This window comes from Lactuca serriola, chromosome 7, assembly GCF_051521515.1.
Source record: "Lactuca serriola cultivar US96UC23 chromosome 7, Lser_US96UC23_V15, whole genome shotgun sequence".
Taxonomy (NCBI): domain Eukaryota; kingdom Viridiplantae; phylum Streptophyta; class Magnoliopsida; order Asterales; family Asteraceae; genus Lactuca; species Lactuca serriola.
In genome coordinates, this window is record NC_136414.1 from 36,512,521 (window position 1) to 36,534,108 (window position 21,588).

Consider the following 21,588-nt stretch of genomic DNA (forward strand, 5'->3'; position numbering starts at 1 on the left):
TTAAAATGATTTCAAATGAACCTGAACTTATATATATATATATATATATATATATATATATATATATATATATATATATATATATATATATATATATATATATATATACTCCATGTGCACTAATAAAAATCTAAAAAGAAAACGGCTAAAGTTTCATTATTAAAAGAACAGTGTGAATTACGAAGAAAAGATACATAAGACTATAAATAGGAAATTTATTTAAGAACTAGGGAAAATCCCCGCTTTGCGGGGTTGGATACACCAAAGAATTAGAAAAAACATGAAGATTTTATTGAGTTATATTGAAAAGGATTAAATATGAAAAACACAGCAAACAACAATCTACTTTGGTGTGCCTGTTCTTAAGGCCTGATACAATTTGGAAGCGAAAGATGAACATGTCCAAATTCTCCACTACAAAGTTGCTAAGCAGTTGACTGAACCAGGAATGCTACATGTAGGATGAGAAGACCTCTTCAGCTGTAAAGTCCTTCCGTCAAGTGAACAGAAAATCAAGGAAGACAGTAAACAACATAAAGAAAGACAAAACATGTCAGCTGGTATATATTTAAAAAAAAAAAAAAGCAAGACATGATACGTAACCTACTAAATTTAACAAATTTAAATTAGTATCAAATCCATCAATCAAAGTTGTGAATATGGTGAATTACTTTCCTCTTTTCCATCGGGTTTGGCAACAACATATGCATATTATGGACAAAGTAAACTGTTCACGCCTTATTAAGTTCAGGCCCGATACAACCAATTTCATTTTTAATATTACTGTATTCAGTAGTCAATTCTTCAAGTTTCTCCTCCGTATTTCCAGCGATAGAAAAACGAAAGTTTATAAGTATTAGCATTTTTGAGAAGATGGCAACTGTCCAATCTTAACATCATACTTTCAATAGTAGATTTTTCAAAATACAATGTCTAAATACAAAATTTGAGAATACAATGTTATAATTAACTAATCAAGTATACTTGTCAAAGTTCAATGCATTATTAAAAAAAATAACAGGAAAAACTACAATGGTCCAATACAATTATAAACAGATAGAGTCATCATTTTAAAATAGTAGTAATGATTAGTCCAATGATATGCCAATAACAACTTACTATGACTTCTTTAATTTCTTAAAATAACAATGAAACATATGATAAAAAATATTCAAGAGTATGGTAGTTCAATTTTTCAAAGAGCAAAGACTAACTTTTTTAACATATAAAGGTGCTGTTGTAATTTAAAGAAAGAAAAATAGGATGCTATAATACAAGAATTACTGGTTTTGTAAACTTACCGGGTATGGACTTGGTTTAATGTCTTTTTAGGTGGTGGGCCATCGTAAATGGGGGAGGTAGAATCATTCCATTTTCGTTGACTGGACAGCTTCACAGTGACTGGAATGGGTGATTCCATCCTTGGACTCTACATAATATTTAACTATAATAATTAAAAATTTTAAAAAAGAGCCCACAATACCTTACCAAAGTAAATGACCAGATCCGATGATGCTTCCATCTATTGCTATTACATTGAATAAATCAGATATTATATAAACAATATAATATCATTTTAAAAAGATAACAAATCAACTAACCTTATCATGGAAACCGGCAATAGGTTCATTGGTGAATTGGGATATCAATGGATTTACTGTTTCCAAATTTGCCCCTATAAGTGCAAAAGGCTTAATTTAAATTCCAATAAAAAAAAACATATGTATGTATGTTAAAAGTTAGTTCTTATTTTAAATAATTGAACCAATAATTTTAAATCAAGAACATAAAAGTAATCACTAATTTATGAATATATGTATCTTGTAAATGCAGAAAGCACGGAGTGAAAGTCCTTAAGTCCATCATGATAACCTTCTCCTTTCACATTTCGACCTTCCCTTTCTTCCTACTTATGTGCTTGTTTTTCCCAATGTCTCTGCTTTTGGAGATAACATTCTTGTAAATGATTAAACTGTTACAATCAACAAAACATTATGAAACAAATACAATAAATCAAATTAAAAATAGTGTGTAAATGAGGCCCACATACCGGTTAATAAAATAAGAAATTTTGTGAATGAGAAGTGTGACTTGGAAATAGTAACTTCAGCTGAATTGTATGTAGAGATGTTTAATTTATCTTTTTCTTATGTTTTACAGGGGGAGAAAAAGAAAGATACAATCTGCATTGCCCTTGCTGATGAAACCTGTGATGAACCAAAGATCAGAATGAACAAAGTCATTCAAACAAACCTAAGGGTTCGATTAGGAGATGTTGTATATGTTCACCAATGTCCAGATGTGAACCGGTCATTTCTGTAAATACAAAATTTAATGTAAACCACACAAAAGATGCAGGTATTAGAAAAAAATGTGTTTGAGAAGAAAACGTGAAGAAAACCCAAAATCATCTCATGGTAATCTCCCATTGCAGATCTGCTTCAAGATGCAATGACATGTATGCACATAGAGAAGGCGTATGATTGGAGGGGAGAGTTTAGGGTTTTTAGTGGGCGACTGTGATGGGAATGAGCATTGTCTGCTTGTCTTAACCAAATTCAAAATGCTTGTAGCTGTACATAAAAACCGGAAATATGCATTGAGAAACTGAACCAACATCAATAAAAAAATATATCCAAATATTTTCAAGGCTATCCATACATAGTCACCAAGAGACATGCTTGCAACCATAGGAAAATCATCTTTGCTTTTCTTCTTCCAAATCATATATATAATTACTTACAATGGTAAAGTTATTGTTTTATTTTCTAATCAGGTGGCTCCTATAAAAGTCATTTGTTCTGCTGCAATAATTGAATAAGAGACACCCACATATACAACTTAAATATTAGAGGTAATGTTTCTTTTTTACCAAATACTTTTTTGTTGTATTTTTTTTTTGTTTTGAAAATAATGTTTTTCTTTTGGTTAAAGTTCCATTAAACTGACATAATTGTGGGAGTCGACTGAAGTATATCATATATTACCCAACTGTGGGTTTGTGGGAGTTGACACGCCAGCCGAAGCATATCATCTTCAACAAACACAATCTGAAATTCCATGGTTTTCAAAAGGAAAATATTTGGAGATGATGATTGGAAAGGAAGAAAAGGAAAAACAGAGAAATCAATGGTATTACCTTCAATCTGCGTCAACAGACTCGTACCTTGAGTGTATGTGATTGGTGTGGAGGGACAACTTGAAATTCAGAACTGAAAACCCTAGAAATAAAATCGATGTGCCATTTGGGTTTTGTGTTGTTTCTCTAGAATGACCCCAATTTCCTTCATGGTAGCCAGAGATTCTCGAATATCCTGAACAAAAAAAGCAGTCAAACAGTCATTTCATGTGCAATTAAACGATGTTTATGAAAGCAAGCGATGAAAGGAGCAAGCGATTGATTATCGTAGCAAAGCGTGCATCGGATTTTATCCTCGATGCACCCGCATCGTTTCGAGGTGCTGAAGTCAGTGCGATGACAACGACGTTCTCTAGCTTTTGCTTTACCGATCGAACCCGTGACAGTACTCGGTAATGACGGTAGATTGTAGAGTCGGATCTTATTGGAAGACAAAGCGGTGGTTTGTATACAAAGTGGCATTGGCGCTGGATATCGACATATTTACTCGGTGTATATCTGTGGCGGTGGAGGACACGTATCAAAAGAAAAAAAAAACAGTGAAGAGCACGTGTAAAGGAAACAAAATAAATAAATAAATAAATAAATAATTAGGAGTGGTCCAATAGGAAAGAAGTCCTGTTTATGTGGCCTAACTAAAAGGCTAAACAAAAGCCCCCACATAAACCCAAAACCAAATTACTTAGGCTAACAAATCTAAACTAATAATCTTTAGTTTAATTTTTACTTGGTAAAAGATAGTTAATTTAAATTGGTTTTGGGTGCTTTTAAATTCGAGAAACCGTGGGGAAATACAAACTTTGTTTTTCTATCATTCATCGAAGTCTATAATGTTAATGTATCACATCTCATCTTTTCATGAGGGATCTTTTGGATAAACAATAATGGATATTAATCGGTGTTGTCGCCCAATAAACACAAAGATGTAAGGTGTGGTTTTTTTTATATACATTCATATAATGTTGTGATTTTCACAATTAAAGTAATTTTACAATTGTTTTGAATTTCCAACAGAATTCTTGTTCACCAACACAGTTATCATGATTGTGTGAAAGAATCGTTTGTATCTGTTTGGAAGGTGTTAGAATTCTGAGTTTGACCACTGTTGTAACTATGTTGACCTTGCCTCTCACGCCGAAAGTCTCTCATCGCTTTGAATCTCAGATCTTCGGAGTAACCGTTTGACTCCGGAATTATCTCCGGCACACAAGTTTTCCCGTCGAGCATACTTACAACCTCCGTCATCGTCGGCCTCATCGACGGAGAACCGTTCGTGCACAAAAGCGCAACTTTCACCATGGTTTCCGCTTCTTCTCTGTTAATCCTCGACTCCAATCTCTCGTCAAAAAGCTCTTCATAGTGTTTGCTCGTTTCCAATCGACAAGCCTGCATAATCGATTCAAGAGTAATCAGATGTAGAGACAAATTTCAGTTAACTCAATTCAATTTTTTGAAAGTACCCAATCTAGAAGACAAATGCAATCGTTTGTTGGAACGTAACTGTTGTTGTTCTTGCCGCTGACGATTTCTAACGCTAGAACTCCGAAGCTGTAAACATCTGCTTTATCGCTCAAGTAACCCCAGAGTGCATACTCAGGAGCCATGTATCCTCTGCAAATTGATCAAGATCTGGTTAGCACAAAAAAACGGATTAAAGAAACAAATTTGTCGACTATTTTTGCAAGTATTTGAAGGATTACATTGTTCCAGCAACTCTGGTGCTAACGTGAGTCTTTTCATCCTCATTTAACCTTGCCAATCCAAAATCTGATATTTTAGGGTTCAGATCTTTATCAAGCAAAATGTTTGTTGCTTTGATGTCTCGATGCACAATTTTGATCCTTGATTCTTCGTGAAGAAAAGCTAAACCTCGAGCAATTCCAATACATATCTTGAACCTCGTTGCCCAATCCAACATCAATCGATTTTTACCCAAATCTACATTAACAACAAGAAGTTAGAGATACGAAATAAGGAAAATCAAACTGAAACAATAAGAATACTCACCAAACAAAGCGTTTGCGAGGCTGTTGTTTTCTAAGTACTCATAAACAAGCAACAATTGGTCTCCTTCAATGCAACATCCATGGAGTTTAACAAGATTTGGATGTTGTAAACACGAAATCACACCAATCTCATTCAAGAACTCACGGTTTCCTTGCCTTGATTGAGCTGAAAGCTGCTTCACTGCAATCACAGTGCCATCACTCAATGTACCCTGCAACCATAATACAAAATGTTACAAACCTAAAAATCACAATCACACAAATGAGTTTTTTACGATTATGACCTTGTAAACCGCTCCGAAACCTCCTTCCCCGATTTTGTTAGAAGGGTTAAAGTTGTCCGTAGCTGATTTTAGTTGTTTGAACGAAAACGAAATGGTGTTGAACTCCATTCCTTCAAAATCTATTCAAGAAAAAGTTTGAGTAAATACAGATAAACTCACGACTCGTGTATGCATACTTATGAAACCTCAAATTCATAAGCAAATATTTAAAGAGATTAATCAAGACAAAGTCGTATACATACCTTTTTCATTAGTTCTTCGGCCTTTAAAACTTTTTCTCCACCACAAAATGACCAAGATTAACAATACAAGACACGGAACACCAATCCCAACACCAATATAAACGTCCTTTTTCGTCTTTTTTCCACCCATTGAGCAAGTTTTAAAGTCTACAAAACATAAAATTCCATCAAGATTCAAAAACCAAATGAGGGAAATTTTGTGATGAATGATATATTTGCATGCTTACATGGGTTAACATCTATAGCTGATACAAGAGGTCCATAGACTCCTCTTGTAGGAAAACGGGTCGTCCCTTTACCCGCCCAATAAAACCGTATCTCTAAAATGTTATCGGTCACACTAACATTGAACGGTACAACCACCGGCATTTCAACCCCACCGGCCTCATCTTCAATATTAAAATTCCTTCTAACACGCCGTCCCTAAATAACATGTAAGTCAGATAGCAGATAGCAGATAGCAAATTGCAGATAACAGATAGCAGACAACAGATAGAATCACCAGCAGACAACAGATAGAATCACCTGAATATAAATATCAAATATCCGACGACCAAGACTTCTATACGTGCTATCATTAGTGAATATGATCTCCGCAAAGTGCAAATTGACCAAATACTCCCCGTTTTCCAAACAATAACCGAAGTAAGTGAGTGTAAGTGGCGAGAAACGTGCGGTTGTGTACAATGTTGATAAGCTTGTGTTCCCCTGCAAAGAATCTACATATCGAGTGTTTTGAAAAATATTGTCATCCATGAAGTCTCCGGTACTACTAAATCCCCAATTCTTGTCACTTTCATATAATTTTGCTGCACCACCATCCACGTCAGCATCTCCTTTGTAAAAAACCGATCGACCGTTACTTTCTCTAACAGTCACATCATTCCCACCACAATTAACGTGCACCGAACAAGCATCTGCCATAAAACAATATGAGAATCAACATAAAGTTGGGAAAATTAGGCTTTTCCATCAAGTCCAAATATTTTACAAATTTTCCCTCGTTTATTTTTTTCCTTCTGTGTCGTCGTTTGTCAAAAAATAATATCATTTTAAAATGATACTTACATGTCGGACACTTGGTATCCTGGTTGCATGGAAGGACATCCTGTCTGTTGAGAAAATCATCATAAGTTTATTTTATAGATTATAGATTGTAGCTACAAAATAAAAAATATAAATGATAGTAAAAGTAACGAAAACAATCTTACATCGGGTTTCCAGTTGAAGAGCTTCTAAACAAGTTTAAGTATATATTCCTGATATAACAAGAAATGCACAAACACTTTATTAAAAACACAAATACGCGACAAGATGTCACAATATATTACTAATATATAAGTAATGAAATTTATTACAATAGGAGTTTTTACGTGTTTTGTCGACATGTGGGTTGATTAGGTCCTTGCCATGTAAAATTGTTGTAGGAAAGATCACTGCACCACATTAGTTAAATAAAATTCGTAATTTCTTAAAAATTAAACATTTAATATTAACAAACTTTTTACGAAATAAACTTACATAGCAGCCCCATTTACCAACAATGCATCCGGTATGTCTCCACTTAGCATGTTACCTGTTAAAAACCTATCAAAAAACCCACATCAACATGTTTTGTTACAACTTATTGTCACCCTTACGACACATTAATTGTATTAATAGTAAAAGAATCACAATAATTCGGAAAAAAAAATTATCATTGTCACACTTACACTAAACGAATGCTTCTCCCGAGGATGTTGTTAGATATCCTCCCTACTAAGTTGTTAAAACTTGTATCCCTATCAAATTCATTAAAAGGCGTCATTAAGAATATGTATATCATCAAGAATCAAAAGAACCAAAACCCATTTCGAATATACTTACAACAATTCGAGTTCTCTCACTTGCCAAATATAATCGGGTAATTCCCCAGAAAGATTGCAATTTCTCAAGATCCTACATTTATATAAAATGTGAGCTTATGTATGAGTTATTATAAAGATCGATATTAGAGTTATCAACATACAATCTTATTAATCCCGTGGCATTTTCAAGGGGAGGAAATCTCTGAGTTGGACCACTTATGTCACTAATTCTCCTGCAATAACATGGAAATTAACCATGAGCTTATAACTTTCTTGAGATAAAAATATAAAATATCATGAAGAACAAGTGGGTCCGATGAGTCAACTCACAGGTCATTTAGGTTCTCGAGAAAAGATATGTTTGAAGGAATAGGTCCCATGAGTCCACTCGCCACAATCTCTCTTCAAAAACATCCAAATATTAGAATTATGACATGTTTGAAGGTATAACAAAAAAGTAAAATAAAAGAATAATGATTTAACAGAAAGAAATTAAAGTGGGATCCTATAATATATCACAAATAAATGAAACTGTGTTGCTATTTCTTACAATCTAGAAAGTAGTCTCCAATTTTGTATAAAATCGGGTATCGATCCACTGAAGTTGTTTTCATTTATCCTACTGCATTATAAAGAAAAAAAATATTCTCAATTTTAGCCTTCAAATAATGGCAAAATCAAAGAAAAGTCAAAGATTTTACAAATTTGTTAGATTTCCTAGTTGACCAAGCGCGATTGGAAGCCTCCCAGTCAACTGATTTGAGGATAAGATCCTGAAATTTAATATTTTTTAGTAAAATTACTAAATAAACTTATTTTTGAACAATAATTAGGTTTATAGATATTACTTAATTATTCTTACAAAGATTGCAAATTGATTAATCTCCCTAAATCTGGTGGAATGGTTCCTGAAAGTTTGTTTGCTTCAAGGTCCCTAATCAAGAATTTGAAGTGGATGAGTATATAAAAACATATAAACAAAAAGAATTTGACCCTTATGGTAAAATGTCCAAATTGCCCTCAAAATAAAATGAACTTACAGTCTTGTGAGAGTGGTGATATTGCCAAGTTCTGGTGGGATTTCTCCGGTTAACCGGTTGCCAAGAAGTGAACTGAATATGAAACAATAAGCTTAAGATTAGAAACTTTTTAGTTATCAACTTATCATAAAATTAGATTATGAAATTAAAGGGTAAAAAGGAGATTTCACATTTCTTCTAACTGTGTTAAACCCCATTCAGGTGGAATCGTGCCTTGTAAGAAATTGTAAGCAACATCACTGCAAATAAAACGGAATATTCTTCAATTTCGTTAATCTGGAAAACTTTTGTACTAAAATAGGTTATGAAATTAAAGGGTAAAAAAGAGATTTCACATTTCTTCTAACCGTGTAAAAGAGGACTTACAAGGACCGGAGGAAAGGAAGGTTTGCTAGTTCAGGTGAAAGTACGCCGTCAAGACTATAAAACTTGTGTGTGCTGCATACACAAATAAATTATTTAATTTCTATAACTTTCTACTAAAATCATAGCCAAAAATGATATTTTAAATAAAAAAGTTAATAGAAAAAAGAAAGAAGGGAGTTTATAGTTTATACATCCTTACGACATGACAATTTGTATCGTTTTCAATGTTGCAATTGCATCCGATGCTAGCATTAGCTTCTTGAGATAGCTTTGGGACTTCGGAAATGGTGTCAAGATTGCAATTGTCGCCATTAAACCTCCAACTTGTTGCATTCATGGCAGCAAGAATGCTTACAACAGCTTCCACTGAATCGAGTTAAAAGACAAAAAATCACATCTTTTTTCAACCAGAGTGTACAAGAAAGATCGGAAATCATCATTTTGTCAAAACTCGGAAGTCAAACTACGCATAAAGTGGGATTTTAATGATTTGGTTTAATATATACATCATTAGATTCAGTTACTCCCAAAATTATAACCAATAGATTAATACACCTTTAAATTAATCATGAAAAGATGTAAGTTTTGACTTTTAAAGACAACCCTGCTCATAATGTTCTTACAATTTGGGAGAAAGAGCTTGATACAGATACTGAACTAAGAAAACCTGAAACCAAAAAATGGGGGTTTTCACTAAATGTTAAGAAAAATTAGGTTACCTTCTTGTTGCGGCACAATGGATTCAGCAAATTGTAGGAAGGGGACGAAGATGAAGGTTAGAAAGAGTATGAATGAAGCTTTACTTTCCGCCATTGTTGCAGAGGTCAGGAGTAGGTGGGGGAGAGGAGAAGATAGAGATGAATGTGGGTATGGGTGTGAAATTATTTGAGATCGATCTGCTGCAGTTCTTGAAGATTAGCAGACAAGATAAGTCAAATGTGCAAATCCGTTTTTAATTCTTGTAAGCAGTCGACATGAAAACTACTGATGATGATAGATTCATCGTTCAGATGGGTGTTTCTTAACTTATTGAGAAAAAACGTGCGGATTATGACCGGTGGCGGTTATAATATGTTACGGTTAATGAGAAAAGTTGCAAAGGGTTGATCGTTGAATGTTAAAATTTAAAATTAAAACAAAAAAAGAGAGAGAGAGAGAGTTTATGGGTTTGAAGAAAATAACCAAGGAAAAAACATATTTTTAAAAATGACCAAAGGATCCGCAGAATACCCTCTGCGGATCCAATAAATGATCTACGGAATTGCGTGGAATAGAATGTGATGCGGATTACAGGGGTAAATTTGTAAATTCAAAAAAATACCCCCCTCCCTTTACCTTACACAATTCTGCAGAAGGAGACTACAACAGATTCGATTTGCATAACACTCGATTCCTGGACGTCGAACGGAAAATGTCTCGCCGAGCTCGATTCCTGAAGCAGCTGCAGTCCGATGTCTTATCAGATGGATATGGAAATCAAGTAATATTTCAATTTCTTTCCTAATCTTTGTATAAACTCGAAAGTAGAAACTGATTATATGAATTGGAAATTGATAGGTTAAATGTTATATATAAATGTATGTTTGTTAGGGTGTTAGGACTGTAGTCGAAGAATTAAGAAATCGATTTTTCCCTTCGTTTTGCGTCAAGAACAGATCCGCAGAGGCAATCTTACAGATCCACAGATGAGCCCTCTGCGGAACGATAAAACCCTCTGCGGAATTTTTTTTCCCGATTCTCTATAATTGTTATCTATTAAAATAGATTATTATCTACTAAAATGGACCATTGAATATTGATATCATTTTATGTTAATTATATGCATATTAAAATCGATTTCCAATTATTTATGTAATTAAAAAAAACATTGAAAATTTCTTTCTATAATTATTATTAAAATAGACCATTTATGTAAATTTTATAATATATATGGGACCATTTCTATAAAATTCTATAAATTTGTTATAAAAACGTTATTTTGGCATATAAGTTTAATCTTTTGCAACATAGTTTGCGTGGATGGCCTGCATAATGTACTTTTAGAGGGGCGCTTGAGACAATGTTGAAAAAGTACATTACAAAACTAAATAGTAGGCGACTTGAATTATTTCGAGGACAACATTTGAGATCCTCATTGGTATGCCCACCCCGAATGGTGACCCGATGCTCTGTCATTTGATTATGTTGCATGAGGTTCGTGATGTAGAGGTAGTCAGGGCTAGGAGGTTTCAGTTCGAGTTACAAGGCAGGGTGGTTGAATATGGTGAAATAGAATTTTGTTTGATTAGCGGTTTGAGATTTGGACCGTATGTTGATATAATAAATACAAAAGTTAGTAGAAGTTCAACATTAAGGAATCGGTTGTTCCCTAATGTGAGAGATGAAGATTTACGATTGAAAGATTTAGAAGACTACGTAAAAGGGCCAGCATTCTCGACGTGTAGCGATGAGGATGCAGTAATGGTTATGCAAATGATATTTTTGTTGAGGGGTCTCATAGGACGAGAGGGCAATACGTGCATTCCGTCGGTAGTGTATGAGCTAGCCGATAGTCAATATAATTGGAACATGTATTAAATTCATTATTTATTATTTATTTATAAATACTTTATGATTTATATTAATTATAATGAGTACAACAAGTTTGCATGAGGTACGTATTTGTGGAGGTATAGTGAAACACAATTACGATTATGGTTTGGTAAAATCTCTAGATATTTACGAGATAATGAGGGTGAACAAAGACGATGAAGTATATTGTTTTAGGTTTTGAGTTTCTGTTTAAGGTTAGTTTTAGGTGCGATTACTTATATTTTTAAGTGCTTATAAGTTTGGACAAAGCATAATTTTTTTGTCGTAATAATAGGTATGGATTTTGGAGACATTTCCTGAAGCTTTGAGGTTTGCACATCACACAGAAAATGAAATTCCAAGAATGAGGGAATGGAGAATAAAAACACAATTGTCTCTCGAGCAATGTTTACGTATATTAGACGTTTCAGTGGTAAAGTTATACATTCCTTATATTAATTATATATAGTTAAAAATTACAACAATTTTATATACTTAAATTTAATTTATTAATTCTGCAGGAAAATAACATCCCACATGATTTTGAACCAACGCCTGTTGAGATCAATTTGCCATTCTTTGTGCGTTATGTAAATTGGACTCTAGACAAAGTGTAGTCACCACCACAACAATAGAGTCCTCCTAAGGAGCGGTCTCCGTCACGGCAACAAATGAGTCCTTCTGTGCAGCGGTCTATCGGATAATGTAATTATCGTCTATTTTGTTTATCTTTATCACTTATCGCTTCCTAGTTTTCAGCCTAGTTGTTTGACTTTTCTATTTAAGCATGCATTATTATTCAATTCAATGAATGAAAATTACACAATTCCCCTGATACCATTGGAATTTTAGATGGTATCAGAGCAGGTCTCGAAATCTCAAACCAGATCCCTTTCCATTATCAAACCTTGAAGAATGGCAGGAGATCAACCCAAAACCGGTTCCGGTACAGGGGAGAATTCCGGTACAGCAATCGATCACAATTCTCCTTATTACCTTCATCCCTCGGACTTCCCGAAGCAACTCCACGTGAATGATGTTCTCACAGACATCAATTATCCCGACTGGTCACAAGAGATGGAAAATTTTCTTCTAGCCAAAAACAAGATCGAGTTCATTGACGGGCCTATCAAGAAACCAGAAAAGGGATCTCCGAACTACATGTCTTGGATGCGATGTGATGCGATGATTAAAGGGTGGCTTACCACTGCAATGGAGAAGAACATCCGCAACAGCGTGAAGTACGTGAGCACTGCATCGCAAATATGGGCAGATTTACTCGAAAGATTCGGCAAAGAAAGCTCTCCCAGAGCATACGAATTGAAGCAGAGAATTGCGGCTGCTCGACAAGACGGGGCTTCCGTATCAATATACTACACAAACCTTCGATCGTTGTGGGACGAGAATTCGTCTATTCAACCTCTTCCTCGTTGTTCATGCGACAACTGCTCTTGCGATGTCGGGAAGAGGATGGACGAGTTTCAAGAAAAAGAACGATTGTATCAATTTCTCATGGGTCTCGACGCCGATTTCAATGTCATCAAGACCCAAATTCTGGCAACCAAACCCACACCCACCTTGGGTACCGCCTATCATCTTGTGGCGGAAGACGAGAGGCAAAGATCAATTTCAAACGACAAAAGAGCTCAACCCGAGTCCGCTACGTTCAAGGCTTTTCAAAGGAGAGATGACAACTCTAACGTGAACAAAGAAAGAAACTCTTCAAGGGCTGCTAAAGACAGCAAAGAAGGTAGAGAAAACGAGTTTTGCACATTCTGTGAAAAGAAGGGTCACAAGAAAGAAGGGTGTTTCAAGTTAGTGGGATACCCAGAATGGTGGCCCGGAAAGAAAGAAAAGGGAAAACCGAGAGCTGCATGTATCAAGCCGAAGTCGAGCCCGATATCTGAGTTGACGAACGAGCAATACCAAATGTTCGTAAAGCATTTTTCTAGCACCAACGGCAACAATGTAACAGAACACGTTGCTAATATGACAGGTAAAAGGGGTAATGAAGATGATTGGATTGTTGATTCAGGTAGCACCGACCACATAACATATTTACCCGACTTGCTCGAAAATAAGAAGAGAACTTTTTTTGAGCCTCCTGTTGTCATACCGAATGGTGAATCTGCCTCTGTCGAAGGAAGAGGCGACTATACTATCTCAGGGGGAGTAAAATTAAATGGAGTCCTATGTGTTCCAAAATTTAACTGCAATCTACTTTCCGTTAGTCGCATAAGCAATGATCTCCAATGTGCAGTAACGTTTTTTCCTGATTTTTGTGTAATGCAGGGGTTACAAACGAGGAACTTGATTGGAGCGGGTAGACGCCATGGAGGGTTGTATCGAATGGGGATGACCAAGGGTAGAAAGGCTATGGTGACTATCGCAGACACTTGGCACAAAAGACTGGGTCACGCTTCAAAAGAGAAACTCTCTAGAATCGATTTAGCTAAAAGTAATTCTATCAATTTTAGTAACGAAATTTGTGATTCTTGTGCAAAGGCAAAACTTGCCCGGACACCTTTTCCTATTAGTTCTATTAAAACCAAAGAAGTTTTTGATTTGATTCATTGTGATATTTGGGGCGGGTATCGGGTACCATCTTACACTAAGGCCAACTACTTCCTTACCATTGTTGACGATTTTAGTAGGGCTGTGTGGGTTTTTCTTATTAAGTATAAAAGTGATGCCAGTAAGTGCCTTGTTGATTTTCACAAAATGGTGAAAGTTCAATTTGAGAAACACATCAAAAGAATTAGATGCGATAATGGTGGAGAATTCACCTCCAACTTTATGCTTCAGTTTTACCATGAAGAAGGAATTTTGCTAGAAACGACTTGTCCACACACACCGCAACAAAACGGTGTCGTTGAAAGAAAACATAGACATTTACTTGAAACAGCTCGAGCAATCTGTTTTGAAGCCAATCTTCCAAAAAGATTTTGGGGGGAATGCGTTCTAACGGCAGCTTATATAATTAATCGTCTCCCTTCCAAAGTTATTAAAAATAAAACCCCTTACGAAATCGTTTGGAACCAAAAATCTCAATACAGTCACATGAGAATCTTTGGTTGTCTAGCCTATTACAGAAATACCGATACAAAGGGGGACAAATTTGAGGAAAGAGGAAGGCCCGGTGTGTTCTTAGGTTACCCACAAGGAACAAAAGGATACAAAGTTTATGACATCAAAGCACATAAAATCATCATTAGTAGGGATGTGTTGTTTTGTGAAGACGTTTTCCCATTCAGGAATGTTGAAGCCAATCAACACAGTGAAGATGAAGAACCAGTAAAATACCATGATGACACATGTTATGGAAAGCACCCAACCAATCAAACATTGGAATCCATTCCCACAAACGAGTCATCTCATGACAACTTAATGCTTCCATCAATCTCCAAGACGAACATAGTCATGAGGATGTTCAATGGAGTGAGCCCAATAGCGCAGAAACGAGTTCGGATATCGAGCCAACAGAGCCCACAAATCAACCTGCACAAAATGATGAACCACAGAATCCGGATGTTACCAGAAGCACCAGAACGAAATCACAGCCACAGAAATTCAAGGACTTTCTTGTCAAACTCCCCCATTCGATCAACCACCACCAGCCCGACTCCAATCGAGAAGCCTCGACGGTACACCCTATCTCTAATTTTGTTTCATATGAAAGTTTTCCCGAAAATCATAAAGCTTACCTAACGGCCATCACTTTAAATGATGAGCCACGATCTTTTAACCAAGCTTCTCAGGATGAACGTTGGCAACAAGCCATGCAACAAGAAATTCGAGCCCTTGAAAAAAATGGAACGTGGACTCTTACCGACCTACCAAAGGGCAAACGGGCAATTGACTCAAAATGGGTTTATAAGATCAAGTATAAACCAAATGGCGAGATAGAACGATACAAGGCTCAACTTGTAGCAAAGGGGTTCACTCAACTGGAAGGCGTTGACTATCATGACACCTTTGCACCAGTTGCAAAGCTAGTTACCATGCGCACTCTTCTATCAGTTGCTGCCAAGAAAAATTGGTTCATACACCAACTCGACGTCAACAATGCTTTTCTGCATGGAGACTTGGATGAGGAAGTGTACATGAAAATTCTTCAAGGTTTTTCCAAAGAAAATGAGACTCGTGTCTGTCGTCTACAGAAATTTCTTTACGGGCTAAAGCAAGCCTCTCGAAATTGGTACCACAAGTTTACTAAGTTTCTTTTGAGCATAAATTTTCATCAATCTAAAGCCGATCACTCACTATTTTTACAAGATCATGACGACAGTTACATTGCCATTCTGATTTATGTGGATGACGTCATTATAACTGGAAACAATTTAGACCGAATTCAACAAACAAAAACGCAACTCGACAAAGCCTTCAGTATCAAAGACCTTGGACCTTTAAAGTACTTCCTTGGTATAGAAGTGGCAAAAACTTCCGATGGTTTGGTTTTGAGTCAAAGAAAGTATGTTTTGGACATTCTCAAAGATAGTGGAATGTTGGGGTGTAAACCAAGTTCCTTTCCCATTGAACAAAACTTAAAGCTAGACCGACGAGAAGAAGAAGCTCAAGTTGATGTTACTCAATATCGCAGACTTGTAGGTCGGCTTCTTTATCTCCAAGCTACACGTCCTGATGTTACCTATGCAGTTAATGTGTTGAGTCAATTTGTATCTGATCCACGACATAGTCACATGCACGCCACGAACTGGAGAACCAGTGTTGACAGCTTTCTGCGACTCTGACTGGCTCGGATGCCCATACACGAGACGTTTTAGAACAGGTTACTTACTTATGCTTGGAGGTGCCCCGATTTCTTGGAAAACAAAGAAACAATCAGTTGTGTCGCGTTCTTCCGCTGAACCTGAATATCGAGCTATGGCCTCCACAGTAAGTGAAGTCTTATGGGTTAGATGGCTCTTAAAAGACTTGCAAGTTGTCATTGACTCGCCAACCACGTTGTTTTGCGATAATCAGGCGGCACGTCATATAGCTAATAATCCAGTGTTTCATGAACGAACAAAACATGTTGAAATGGATTGTTTTTTGTTCGTGAGAGGGTTGCTTCTCGAGAAGTCGTGTTAATGAAGATTGACAGCAAAATGCAAGTTGCTGACTTGTTGACAAAAGGTCTTGGTACAAATCAACTTCAATTTCTGCTTGGCAAGATGGGCGTTAAGAACCTACACGCTCCATCTTGAGGGGGAGTATCGGATAATGTAATTATCGTCTATTTTGTTTATCTTTATCACTTATCGCTTCCTAGTTTTCAGCCTAGTTGTTTGACTTTTCTATTTAAGCATGTATTATTATTCAATTCAATGAATGAAAATTACACAATTCCCCTGATACCATTGGAATCTCCATCACCTCACCCGTCTCAGTTTCAGGGAGCAGATTACACCTCGGCCTCTCATTTTCAGGAAACATACCAAGGACATGTAGAAAACAATAAAATATACAAGTTATTTTGCGTTGTTAATGAATTGAAAACCACAATCGATCACTTTGGGAAGAGAATAGATAATTGGGAAAAAGATAAACAATTTGGTGTGAACGATATGGAAAATGTAGATGCAGGGGAAGCATTTTTTGGCGGTTTGGATCACGAGTCAGGCTGGACGTATGTGCAAACGCCACCGCCTGTTGTTGAAGTTGAGGATAACATAGTTACAACTTTTAAAGGGCGGATAAAAATGAAATCGAAATTTTGTAGGGAGCTTTACACACAGGTATAAAATTAAGTAATTTCTATTTATATAGTATGTAATAGTTCCAAATTAATTAACATATTGATTTTGTAGGTTCCTCCGTCGACAGAACCATTCAAGAATAGAAAAGGGAAAAAACCACAGAAGTAAAATAATGTAGCAAAAAGACCATTACTATTGGACAATTATGCAGATTGTGATGATGAATCTTGGAAATTGTGGGGAAAGAAGATGGGGGCGGTATTTGTGGAGCATAGACTTTTAAGAGGTATTGAGATGAATTAGGATTTTTGGTATAGTTTACTTGGTATTGGCTCTGGATGGCTGCTCTCTGAAGTAATGCACATCCCTTATTTTATATTACAAAACGGGTTACATAATTAATTGTTCAAAATGAAAATATTTTTTTTTCTAACACGCAGCATTTTGTTATCTGGTTGTCCCTGCTCAAGGAAATAAGTCTGTCGAATGGTAGGTGGACGCTTATTAATCCAGAAGGCACGACTTTGGAACCTGAGAAACAACATTATTTGAGGTGTATAGCAGCCGGGATGGTTGATGGACCACATTGGAAGGATATTGATCGGGTAAGTATATATATATATATATATATATATATATATATATATATACACACACACACATTAAAATATTTATATATCTAATAACTTATCATTTTTTTGAAGGTTTTAATTCCAATCAACATACCGCAACTACATTGGTATTTGGTTGATTTGGATCTCCTTAGGTGGAAAGTGAACATATATGATTCAGCTGAATGGTGTGGTTTCTTTAAAAAAATATGCGGGTGATGGTAGTTTCAAATCGTTGGGAGATAGTATATTAAGTGAACTAGACCATATATCATATTGGGGCCATTTTCCCAATAGATAGAAACCTACTGAGGTGAAATTCCTTAAAGCTAAACATGTGTCACAACAGGAAAAAGTAGAAGAAGGAGAAAAAGGAGATTATGGAGTTTTTGTGTGCATGTTCATGAAAATGCTTGCATCGGGTGTACCAGTGGAGACACGTGAATCACCTAGGGATACGAGATTTACTTATCGTAATAAGATGGCATAAATTATTTGGAATAGTAGATTTTGATTGTGTTATTTGGAATAGTAGATTTTGATTGTGTTATTTTGAATAGTAGATTTTGCTTGTTTTATTTGGAATATTAGACTTTGATTGTGTTATTTGGAATAGTAGACTTTGATTGTGTTATTTACATACAACTACACCTATTAAAACAAAACAAAGATGAGATACCCAACAATTAGAACAACTACCAACAACTTGTACATACATATGCTCTTTTTGGAATCACACATCCCCTTCTCCATGCTTGCCACTAGACTCTTCTCCTTACTCAGGAGAAACTCCAACTCAAAATTCTTAGTCATCAAGTTTTTTATGACACCAAGATCCTCTTTGGAATCCAACTGTTGCTTCATGGAATAGATGAGGTTTTTGTAGTAACCATCTTCAAGTGCAACATCATTCCATTCAATGTAATCACATTTCCTTAGTCTTGTTTGTATCAAACCCACATGAATAAAACATCAAAACACAATGAATAATCACCAAAGATGTATTTTAAACAATCATTATCGTACATGTATTTTTAGAAACGAAGCTTACCAAGCTGTTGTTGTAGTTCCAAAAACGTATGTCGGGGATAGTGAGTTTCCAACATGTTCGTTCCTTAGCTGGAACATCGCAATCACAGTTGTTAACATTGTCTTTAACAAACACACGAGCAACTTGGAGGCGGTTTCTTGCATTGGACGAGCTCATAGACATTGTGTTAAAGAATCGAAGGGGGTAAGAAAGAAATGCATGAGGTCCACATAAGAACTGTTTTATGCGGACCAGTGCACACCTTTGCGGATCAGTGTACACCTCTACGGATCAGTGTACACCTCTGCAGATCAGTTATAGAAGTTATTAAACACACAAACTTTTTAAACGCGTAATTAAATAAGAAAAAGGACTGACAAACAACTCGGTGGATTACCAAACAACTCTGCGGAATAAGTAATATAAAATTAACCCTTACATGGAACGTGAACATATATGATTCAACTATAGAAGTTATTAAACACACAGCCTTTTTGAAAAATTAACCCTTATATTTTCTGCCATAATGGTTTTCATACCATGGAGCGCTGAGGATAACCTCCGTCTAACTCGTGCATATATTAATATCCACGAGACCACCAGGGTGAATGATCCAATTTATTGGACCCGTTTAACTTATGCCTTCAACACTGGTCCTCAAACTGCCCCAGAAAACTACCTCAACGCCGTTGACATCACAGCAAAATGGTAAGAATTAAAAACAGAAGTCTTGGTTTTCAACAATCTTTATACCAAAATTGATGATGCACGCCCGAATGAAGATGAGGAAGTCATCCTAGCCGCGGCGAAAGTGGAATACATATCCATTAGTGACGGGTTAGAATTCGAGTTTGAAGGCCCTTGGAATCTCTTAAAAGATCTCCCGTATTTTTAATTTGTATTGTTTGTTTGTTTAGTTATTTATATGCACCGGTTTGTATTACGTTATTTAAATGTATTTTGTTTGTATTAGGTTATTTACGAAACCAGTTGAGTTAACTTCTACTTTATTCCATAGAACATAAAATACAAAACAGTGCAAATACATGGAAAACATACATCAGTAGCAAACATATTACATAAAATATTTCACATAAAAAACCCTTCTACATGAAATATTGGTAGTTCTTAACTAGATTCCAAGCGTCCACATACTCAAAGTCTTTTCCCTCATGCTCGAAAATGTAATGATCTAAAATCATTTCTACAAGAGCTTCCACGTTTGAGTAATAATAATTACTACTATTTTTAAGATGATGATACCATCGATTGAACCATGTGATTTCGTTCTTTATCTCCATCCACTTACTAAGAATATCTATTTGTACCCGCTTATTCTCCTTGTCCAAATGAGAGGTTGAACATACCTGTTATACGGGTCCATTCATCACCTCCAAGGTAATCAGGGGTGACCATTGTTGTTACACCTTCAAAATGTTCAACCAACATCGTATTATAACCATCACCTCTCTTGTCGTCCATGGACGTGGAGTATCGGACGACGATGTTGTATTCGTAGAAGTTGGTGCACTGGAGGCCATTTCTATATTTTTCAATACCGGGGTGAGTTGATACAATATTTAACCGGTATGACAATTTATACACTAATCCGTACAGATGTACACAGATCCGCAGAGGTGTACACTGATCCACTGATAACATTTCTATGAATTCCCAAACAGTTCTGTGGACTGATATTAAACATAAGTTCATTATTTTTCACATTTATTTGCTAAATTATTTACATAATCACATAAGGTATTAGTGTATTAAAAAAATATTAATAAACGAAATTGAACGCAAAAAAAACGAAAAAAATGAAAAACTATATTAAAAAAATCAAAATACATAGATTCCGCAGAGCTTTAAGGATCTGCAGAGCATTTAATGGATCCGCAGAGGGTGCTCTGCGGATCCTTTGGTCATTTTCCAAAATATGTTTTTCCTTGATTATTTTCTTCAAACCAACCTTTTTTTTGTTATTGTCCGAATTTTCTCATGTTGAATTGCATTTAGTTTATTAAACTTAACCATTAAATTTTTAATTGAATGGGCTTTAGTGACCATTTTAATTGATAAATAATTTTTTAAATCTTTATGTAAATATCATAAATTAGATTTTATAATAAATATTTTTGGTTAAATATATCTCATTATATTTTGAATGGTCTATGTGATTTACCAAAAGTTACAACTTCAATCTCCTGTTATTTTTTTAATTATTTTTCTTTTTCTTTCTTTTTTCATCAATATCAAACTTACCTATTTGCCATTAATTATAAGGTTATTACTATTTCCGTTGCAATATATCTCACCACTTCGTATCATAAAAAATAATTCTCACTAACATGTTTTATAATATTTCTTAGTTATTATCGTATAACGGGTGAGATGACAAACGGATAACAAGCTGCGCCGCTAAACCTTTTTGTATGGTAAAGTCAGTTATTTTGAAGATTGTGTCCATAAATCTATGGGATATAACATTGTTATGCATGATCCGTTAAACTCTATTAAGAAGTTCCACCGCATCCAAGGCGCGGAAACCAAACGTATCCAATACAAATGGTATGAACACATGTTGATTTTCCATGCACAATTTTTCATGTTTGGTGACTTTGCCTGTAGTAACTTTTAAAACAGTCTGTCCCACCATGAAACCCCCAGCCCACAAAAGGGGATACCCATGTATAGTTCATACATGCGTGTTTCTCTCCAACCCATCCAAAAATCAAAATGTTAGTCGGTCTAAG

The 21,588-nt window shown here is 35.5% G+C and overlaps 1 protein-coding gene and 1 long non-coding RNA gene across 10 annotated transcripts; both read right to left on the reverse strand.

Annotated features, from left to right (window-relative positions):
- Positions 1-195: 195 nt before the first annotated feature.
- Positions 196-3,634, reverse strand: LOC145062776 (uncharacterized). 7 transcript variants are annotated; one of them, XR_013687722.1, is made up of 6 exons: positions 3,140-3,634; positions 2,988-3,050; positions 2,051-2,573; positions 1,602-1,972; positions 1,302-1,429; positions 196-490 (listed from the first exon to the last, which is right to left on the reverse strand). It is a non-coding gene; the product is annotated as an uncharacterized LOC145062776 (long non-coding RNA). The 7 variants fall into 7 exon arrangements; XR_013687721.1 differs by lacking the exon at positions 2,988-3,050; XR_013687720.1 differs by having other exon boundaries at positions 2,051-3,050.
- A 431-nt stretch (positions 3,635-4,065) lies between these two features.
- On the reverse strand, positions 4,066-9,930 carry LOC145064945 (putative leucine-rich repeat receptor-like serine/threonine-protein kinase At3g14840). Of its 3 annotated transcripts, none has more exons than XM_079012305.1 (24): positions 9,644-9,929; positions 9,116-9,290; positions 8,925-8,996; positions 8,729-8,797; positions 8,559-8,630; positions 8,381-8,452; positions 8,220-8,291; positions 8,069-8,140; positions 7,849-7,920; positions 7,680-7,751; positions 7,538-7,609; positions 7,384-7,452; positions 7,193-7,258; positions 7,045-7,107; positions 6,883-6,930; positions 6,740-6,783; positions 6,197-6,588; positions 5,899-6,094; positions 5,672-5,818; positions 5,430-5,548; positions 5,147-5,357; positions 4,840-5,077; positions 4,600-4,750; positions 4,066-4,525 (listed from the first exon to the last, which is right to left on the reverse strand). In XM_079012305.1, the coding sequence occupies exons 1-24, from the start codon at positions 9,735-9,737 to the stop codon at positions 4,178-4,180; spliced, it is 3,006 nt and encodes a 1,001-aa protein (XP_078868431.1). In that variant the 5' UTR covers positions 9,738-9,929; the 3' UTR covers positions 4,066-4,177. The 3 variants fall into 3 exon arrangements, with proteins under 3 accessions (XP_078868431.1, XP_078868432.1, XP_078868433.1); XM_079012307.1 differs by having other exon boundaries at positions 4,351-4,525; positions 4,641-4,750; positions 9,644-9,930; XM_079012306.1 differs by lacking the exon at positions 9,644-9,929 and having other exon boundaries at positions 9,124-9,256.
- Positions 9,931-21,588: the final 11,658 nt, after the last annotated feature.

Excerpts from the sequence above, each read along its gene's own strand:
- LOC145064945 (XM_079012305.1), bottom strand. The coding sequence starts at position 9,737 with ATGGCGGAAAGTAAAGCTTCATTCATACTCTTTCTAACCTTCATCTTC. Across the intron at positions 7,108-7,192 it reads TTGGTAAATGGGGCTGCTAT|TGATCTTTCCTACAACAATT; the intron begins GTAAGTTTATTT and ends AATGTGGTGCAG. Across the intron at positions 4,526-4,599 it reads GCATTTGTCTTCTAGATTGG|GCTTGTCGATTGGAAACGAG; the intron begins GTACTTTCAAAA and ends TCGATTATGCAG.